This window comes from Pseudophryne corroboree, chromosome 12 (assembly GCF_028390025.1).
Source record: "Pseudophryne corroboree isolate aPseCor3 chromosome 12, aPseCor3.hap2, whole genome shotgun sequence".
In the NCBI taxonomy this organism is placed as follows: domain Eukaryota; kingdom Metazoa; phylum Chordata; class Amphibia; order Anura; family Myobatrachidae; genus Pseudophryne; species Pseudophryne corroboree.
In genome coordinates, this window is record NC_086455.1 from 9,499,006 (window position 1) to 9,507,463 (window position 8,458).

General features: G+C 41.5%; 1 protein-coding gene across 1 annotated transcript in view; it reads right to left on the reverse strand.

Annotated features, from left to right (window-relative positions):
• The window catches only part of FCRLA (Fc receptor like A), a 60,909-nt gene extending 56,911 nt beyond the window's left edge, over window positions 1-3,998 (reverse strand). Inside the window, exon 1 of the mRNA XM_063946914.1 lies at window positions 3,935-3,998. Within this exon, the coding sequence (XP_063802984.1) occupies window positions 3,935-3,965 (31 nt within the window). The 5' untranslated portion in view covers window positions 3,966-3,998. The remainder of the gene's footprint in view (window positions 1-3,934) is intronic.
• Window positions 3,999-8,458: the final 4,460 nt, after the last annotated feature.

Below are 8,458 nucleotides of genomic sequence, written 5' to 3' on the forward strand. Positions count from 1 at the left end.
TTTTTCTCATGGTCATCAATTACCCCAGTGCAACGGCCAATATATAGCAAAATAATCCCACCATGGGAGTCGAACCAGGGTTTCTATCACCATCAAGTACCTGGCAACATACAGTCTGAGCCATGGCAGATGGTATAGAGCCATGGCAGATGGTATAGAGATGGCAGTATTTTTCTTATTGTCATCAGTGTGCAATGGTCATTATATAGCAAAACAATCCAATCATGGGAATCGAACCGGGGTCTCCATCACCATAAAGAACCACGTACCTGGTAACATACAGACTGAACCATGGCAAGTGGTATACAAGTGCATGTATTTTTCTCATTGTCATCACTTACACAGTGCAATTGCCAATATATAGCAAAACAAAGTCTCCATGGGAGTCGAACCAGGGTCTCTATCACTGTAAAGTACCAAGTACCTGCCAAAATACAGATTGAGCCATGGCAGATGCTTTTGAGATCAGGGTATTTTTCTCATTGTCATCAATGTGCAATGGTCAATATATAGCAATACAATCCAATCATGGGAATTAGAACCAGGGTCTCAATCACCATACAGAACCAAGTACCTGCCAACATACATACTGAGCCATGAAAGGTAGTATAACGGTGAAAGTATTTTTCTCATTGTCATCAATTAACACAGTGTAATAGCAAAACAAAGTCACCATGGGAGACGAACCAGGGTCTCTATCATCATAAAGTACCAAGTACCTGCCAACATAAAGACTGAGCCATGGCAGAATGTATATATACAGTATGCAAGTATTTTTCTCAGTGTCATCAATTACCCTAGTGCAATGGCCAATATATAGCAAAACAAGATCATCATGGGAATCGAACCAGGGTCTCCATCACCATAAAGAACAAAGTACCTGACAGCATACAGACTGAGCCATGGAAGATGGTGTCTAAATAAAGTATTTTTCTAATTTTCATTAATGTGCAATGGCTAATAAAAAAGCAAAATAATACAATCATGGAAATCGAAGCAGGGTCTCTAACACCATAAACTACCAGTCAACACATAGACTGAGCCATGGAAGACAGTATAGAGGTAAGGGTATTTTTCTCATGGTCATCAATTACCAAAGTGCAATGGTCAATATATAGAAAAACAAGGTCATCGTAGGAGTCGATCCAGGGTCTCTATCAACATCTACTACCTGCCTACATACAGACTGAGACATGGACGATGGTATAGAGGTGCAATTATTTTTCTCATTGTCATCAATGTGGTATGGTCAATATAGAGCAAAACAATGCAATCATGGGAATCGAACCAGGGTCTCCATCACCATAAAGAGCCAAATACCTTGCAACATACAGACTGAGCCGTGGTAGGTGGTATACAGATAAAAGATTTTTCTCATTGTCATCAATTACACAGTGCAATAGCCAATATATAGCAAAACAAGGTCACCATTGGAGTCGTACCAGGGACCCCATCATCATAAAGTATCAAGCACCTGCCAACATACAAACTGAGCCATGGCAAATGGTATAAAGCTGGAAATATATTTTTAATTGTCATCACTTACCCAGGTGCAGTACCAAAATTTAATCACCATTGTAGTCGAACCAGGGTCTTTATTACCATAAAGTGCCATGTAACTGCCAACATACAGACTGAGCCATAGGAGGTGCTATAAAGATGTGGGTATTTTTCTCATTGTCATCAATTACCCCAGTGCATTACCAATATATAGCAAAACAAGTTCCCTATTGGAGTCGAACCAGAGACACCATCACCATAAAGTACCACGCACCTGCCAAACCACGGACTGAGCCATGATAGGTGGTACAGCAATGTGTGTATTTTCCTCAATTACCCCAGTGCAATGGCCAATACATAGCAAAACAAGATTATCGTTGGAGTTGAACCAGGGTCTCCATCACCATAAAGCACCAAGTGATGGTCAACATACAGGATGAGTCATGGCAGATTGCATAGTGGTGAGTGTATTTTTCTCATTGTCATCAATTACCCCAGTGCAATTTCCAGTACATAGCAAAACAAGGACGTCATTGGAGTCAAACCAGGGTCTCTATCACCATAAAGTACCAAGTATCTACCAACATACAGAACAAGCCACTGCAGGATGCGTAAGAGAAAGACTATATTTCTCATTGTCATCAATTTCACCAGTGCAATGGCCAATACAACCATGGGAATCGAACCAGGGTTTCTATCACCATAAGGTACCAAATACCTGTCAACATACAGACTGAGTTATAGTAGGTTTTACACACATAAGAATTTTTTGTTGTTGTCATCAATTATCTCAGTGCAATGGGCAATATAATGCAAAACAAAACCATCATGTGCGTTGAACCAGGGTCTTCATAACCATAGCATACCAGATGCCTGTCAACATACAGTCTGAGCCACGGCAGGAAAACGAAAGTGACAGTCTTTTTATCAGTCATCTATTACCCAGTGCAATGGCCAATACAATGCAAAAAAACCTCATCATGACGGTTGAACCACGGACTCCATCAGCACAAAGTACCTGGGACCTGCCAACATACTGACAGATCCATAGCAGATCTTACAAAGCAACAAAACTTTTTCTTATTGTTATCAATTACCCCAGTGCAATGACCAATACATACTGTAGTAAAACAACAACACTATGTGATATGAACCAGGGTCTCTACCACCATATAATACCAAATTCCTGCCAACATACAGAGTGGGCTACTGCAGGTTTCATGGGGAGTTGGTTACGCATTGTCATCAATTATGCCAGGGCAAGATCAATATACATTATAAGCACACCATGGGATTCAAACCAGTCTCCGTCAACATAAAGTACCAAGGATTTGCCTACAGACTGTGCTATTGCAGGTATGACTGATGAAAGATTTTTTTCATTGTAATCAATTACCCCCAGTGCATTTCCCAATATCTAGCAAAACACGCTCACCATGGGATTCAATCCAGGGTCTCTATAACCATAAAAGAAAAATGCCGGTGAGAAACAGACTGAGCCACGACAGCAATTATAAACAAAAATAATATTTTTAGCATTGTCAACACTTACCCTGGTGCAATGGCCAATATATAGCAAAAAATTCTCTCCATGGGAGTCAAACCAGGGTCTCTATCCCCAAAAAGCACCAAGCACCTGCCAACATACAGACTGAGCCACGGCAGGTTGCGCAGTGATGAAAGTATTTTTCTCATTGTCATCAATTACCTCCAATGCAATGGCCAATATAATGCAAAACAAGCTCATCATGAGAGTTAATCCAGGGTCTCTATCACCATTAACTATCAAGCTCCCACAAACATACAGACAGCTACTGCAGAGGGTATAGAGATGAGAGTATTTTTAACATTGTCATCAATTACCCCCAGTGCAATGCCCAATATCCACTATGGGATTTGAACTATAGAAGCCATCATGAAATATTACCAGTTATTCTGTATCATTCTCATCCGATGTCACCCCCTCCTCTTTTTCTAGTTCTATGTTCCTGTGTTCTCCAAGGATACCGTGATACAATATAACACTGGTGAAAGTACCATTTGGGTTGCACTAAGCAGTTGTTGATACATACAGAACAAAAATGACTTAGACTTAGTATTGTCAGACACCCTAATTTCTACCGCTTGTCACATACAGTTATATATTGCATTAATGGGCAAAATGTAATTATATCTATAAACTTTATTTTGTAACATAACTAATTTCAAGAGCCGTAAGATTTGCACTTAAGAAAGATATAATGAAACGATCTACAGTCTATCTATCTATCTATCTATCTATCTATCTATCTATCTATCTGTCTGTCTATCATATGGCATGAAATTGTACTGAGAGCATACATAAGAAAGGTGATGAAACACACATACATATAACACATCCGTATCTATAGTACATGGTACTCTCTTCTCTATTACATCTTATCTCTGTACTTACAGCCTAGGACCATCCACACCAGTGTGGACATGGCGTCTGTGATCAGAGTCTGCCGGGTAATGTGTTTATCTGGCTCCTCCAGAAAGTAAGAGATAAGAGTACACTTTGGTTTCCTGTGTTGGAGCAGAGGGAAAGTTGCTGGAAGTTTGGTCACGCAGGGATATCAGCGTTTTGATTACGAAATATTCACATGATACTGACAATTTCTGCTGTACTAAATAATACACCCTGTTACATTCTCTTAGGTTTCATTACTACAGAACGTCCCCAATAACCCTGTACGCTGCATTCTCACACTATATACATTTTTACACGCAAAGCTTACAATCTAAATTTCCTGGCACATGGACACAAACTATTGTTCATTTCTTCTTAAGCTACCAGTATGTTTATTGGAGCATGGGAGGAAACCGAGCAACCAGGGAAGCTACCCGAATGCCGATAGGAAGTAGGTCAGGATTTGAAAACTCAGAACCTCAGGTCTGTGCGGCAGTAATGCAAACTAATATACGTCTTATTTTTATGCTATCATATTAATTATGCCACTAACCATAAAACATGACTCCGGGCCACTATTATAAACATAGTTCCCTCCACCTCTACCTGTTGTGTCGCAGCTTAATGTCAGTTGCAGGACTGGGGCAACGCCTGACTCAGACAGAAAATCTCAGTGGGGTTCTACAGCCGTCTGCCAGTTATATGCAGCCTGGAATAATAGATATAGGGAACCTCTGATCTCTGAAATGGAAAGGCAGGATAGAAGATTTCTATGCTGGTGACGCTGTCATATAGAATGTATTGGTGCCTATTGATACCCGTATTAGTTAGTTATGCTGGCAGTTTGACAAAGGGAACACAGGTACCGGATACATTGCTGTGTAGTTTGCTATATGCTTACATACACGCTTTTGGTGATTGGATCTCAATTTAAGAGTGCCGGTTTCTGTTAACTTTGGAAAATTCTCAACGTAAACGTATGTAATGAAATGAGAAGGACATCTGCTGAATGGAGGAGGCAGCGCTACACATGAAACGCGTCAGAACCTCTCATCCTTCTTCTGTAGTGAAGAACAGATTGTCACTTTATTAAGAAACGTCGGATGTATCTAAGCAACGCCCAAATGTTGCAAGGAACCCAGTTTTGGAATATAATGCAATGTGCTAGTACGAATGGCAATAATCCATCTAGTATATATATGTTATATTTGCAGCGTCAACTGACCATTACTCTTCTACACATTGCTAAACCCCCATATGTTACACTAATAAACCCTCATACATGACTCCAAAACCAAGCTCCCTACCCTGATGAAAGTAGAGAATACTGAAACGTTAGACATCAGATTGTTTCAGCTCTATTCAGCTGTACTGTATGTGCACAGTCCTAAGTCATTCTGAACCCCTATAAGTACTGCGTGGGCTCAGCCAGCACAAAGGTAGCCAGCTACTCACTAGCAGCAAAAGAGCTAACCATTATTCCTGTACCCCCAGGAGAAGTGATAAATATAATGCTGAAACTGCTGAGGAGCAGAAATTAGGTGTAGCAATGCATATGAGCAATTTCTCAGCAACCAGCAAAACCATTTCCTGACTTATCATTACTGGGAAATTCTGCAGTAAAATGATGAAATCTACAATTGCGAAAGGTGGCTATGTGGTACGTCCCTGCTGCAGTTATCACAGTAAATCTCAACTAAGGAATCTGCTAGGCGGTTAGAATATAACGGGTGCACTGTGACTATAGTAAGCCCAGAATACGTTCATTATGGCTTCTATTGTGTTACATGTCCTCAGAAATGTCTAATACCATAAATTCATCTACCATCTGTCTGTAAACCCTGTCAGACGTTTGTTAGCGCAGTGTTGCTGCCACTAAAGCTTGTACCATCTGCGGAATTAAAAAAAAACTATTTTTTATTTTTGCAGTTTTCTTTAGTTTTTTGTTAATAAACTGATTGTGACTGTGCCTCTCGTGTGTCTGCATTCTGATTCCAGATAAATTTACTAAGCTCCGTGTTTGTCTGAATTTGAAGTGTTTGGTCAATTTTTCAATCACAGAAAATTACCAAAGACATAACACGGGAGCAATCACAAATACAATCAAATACACCAGCGGCCAAACTCTGAAGTACTTTTCATAGAAAACAACAGAACACAAAACTGTAATAAGATTCGTGTTTGCAAACACACCCGTGAACTGTCCAAACTCACCCCAAAATAGAAGTTTCAAATGCTCCCCAGCAGCGTGTTTGCAAAATCACCCATGCAGGAGTGCCCGTGGGCTGCCTCCTCCGTTCAGGCCCCACCCCCTCTCTGCCGGCAGCGCTGGAGAGTGTGAGCATTAGAGCGCTGAGACTCTACTGTGCATGCGTAGATCTCCAGGAAAATGGTGCGGCGGCCATTTACCCAGTGATTTCTCTACTGCACATGCACAGAACTCTGTGAAAATGGCTGTTGTGCCATTTTCACGGTGATTTAAGAGTGTTGCGGACGTCGGCGCGGGACTCCGGAAGGGTGATTATTAAAAAATGGGTGCAGCATGTGCGGTGTGCAGCATGTACGTAAATTTCTCATGTAACAAAAAAAATTGGGGGGATACAATAACCATATATGTTAATTTTCATTTTCACTTAATAAATTGTACCTTGCACATGGATACTTAAAAATGTAAATGTATATATGGGTTTTGTAGTCATGAATCACAAAACATTTAATGTATACCTTTCTTTGGTAACATTTAAACATAAATGAGACGGTTGCACTTCTCATAAGAAATGACGTATCACTTCAATAACAGTGGTGTATGTACATTTTGCAAACACGGACCGGAATACGGGCACAATTGAAAAAAACAGACCGGACTCAAAACGAGCCATTCATAGGATTCTCGCCTGAAACACGGCTGTAAAATATGATTGCATACTCCATCGGAAAACACGATCCCCCAAAACACGGGAGCATAGTAAATTTCCGTATTTTATTTTTTCAAAATGCTCAGGTGTTCGATCGATCCCACCTGGGTTTAATCTCGGACAAACACGGGTGAGATACAATTCTTAGTAAATTTACCGCATAGAGGAGTGCAGTTACTTGCGGGAGTTTCTGTCAGCACTATAATATCCACACTCCGTATTCCCACTAGTAATGCCTTGGCTCGTTCCACAGAACGTTTGCTCACGCCTTCCTTTTCCTCTGATGTAAGTATTTTCATCCTGTTGTTTTTGCATTGCTTTTCCTGTGCATCTTCTTATCAGACATAAAACCCGTGACTTTAGAGAGATTTATGTTCACTAACAAATGTAACTATTTTTGCAGGCCATGTTCCCTAAATATGATTCAAATTCGTATCCGTATACGAAGCCAAAAAGGACCATAAAACGGCAAAATATATAATTTTTCTGATACAATATTTTGTTTCTGATACAATAAAATGTTCATTTTGGAAACTGTTTCTTTTTTAAGCACACGTGCGCAGTACTTCCAACCTCGGCCAACTGTGTGAATTTGGGCACTGCGTACACTTTGCGCACGCCTCTGCATCAAACCCCCAATCTCTTTGAATTTGTACATAGCTCAGATCTGTTTGCAGAGTGAAAAGAATGACATGCATTGAAACAACCTTCCTCCGCTCCACAAAATAAGGGTTAATGGTCTCCGTACATTGCAAGGAAAACCTCCACACTGCTTTCACTCCACCCAGCTCATCCCCACTGCCTGTGCACACTGCAGTTACTCCCCAAGCGCCTATTTATCCAAGACCATCTTACCATATAGCCACACTGGGCAGCTGCTCAGGGGCCACAATTCTAGGGGACTCCAAGCAGAGCCGGGTGGTGGTGGTCTCAGAGCGGTGAGGCAGCACTCTCTACCTGCTTCCCAGGCTGCAGCCAGACAGTGAATGGCTGGCAGCATGCTGATTGGTGGATGGCTGGAGCTATCCACCAATCAGAGTGCTGACAGATAATCACTGTATGGAAGCATGTGGAGAGTTGCAGGAGGGGCATGTTATGAGTTTTTTTTTAATTTGGTTCCAGGAATGAGTGTGTAGGGGCCCCCGTGCATTGCTTTGCACAGGGCCTACATTGCTGTTAAGATGGCCCTGGTGCTAGGTAGCAGAGCGGTGGTCTTGACCGGGAGCTCTACCGTTACTTCAGCACTGACATCACCTCTCTCGTCTTTCCCTCCACATCACCATCAGCAACCCCTGCATGTGCTGCAGCCACAGTGAGTCAGTGAGGGGAGGGCAGGCCGGAGCCCCACACCATCAACAACCACTGCTGCCCCTGCCAGTCACCCTCTGCTAGCAGGGGTACTGTAAGTGTCCTCCTTCTTTTAGATTACAGATGTGTCCTCATACAATGAGCGGCTTTTTGTTATAAGGTGGGAGGCACCCAACGCGTCTGAGACATGTAGTGCACTGTATTTTTCTTTACATTTTACTTTGGCGTGAAGAGAAGCTGCAGACAAGTATTACATGTTTTTAAAAAAAATTCAAACTTGTGTATATTTTATGTGTAAAACTGT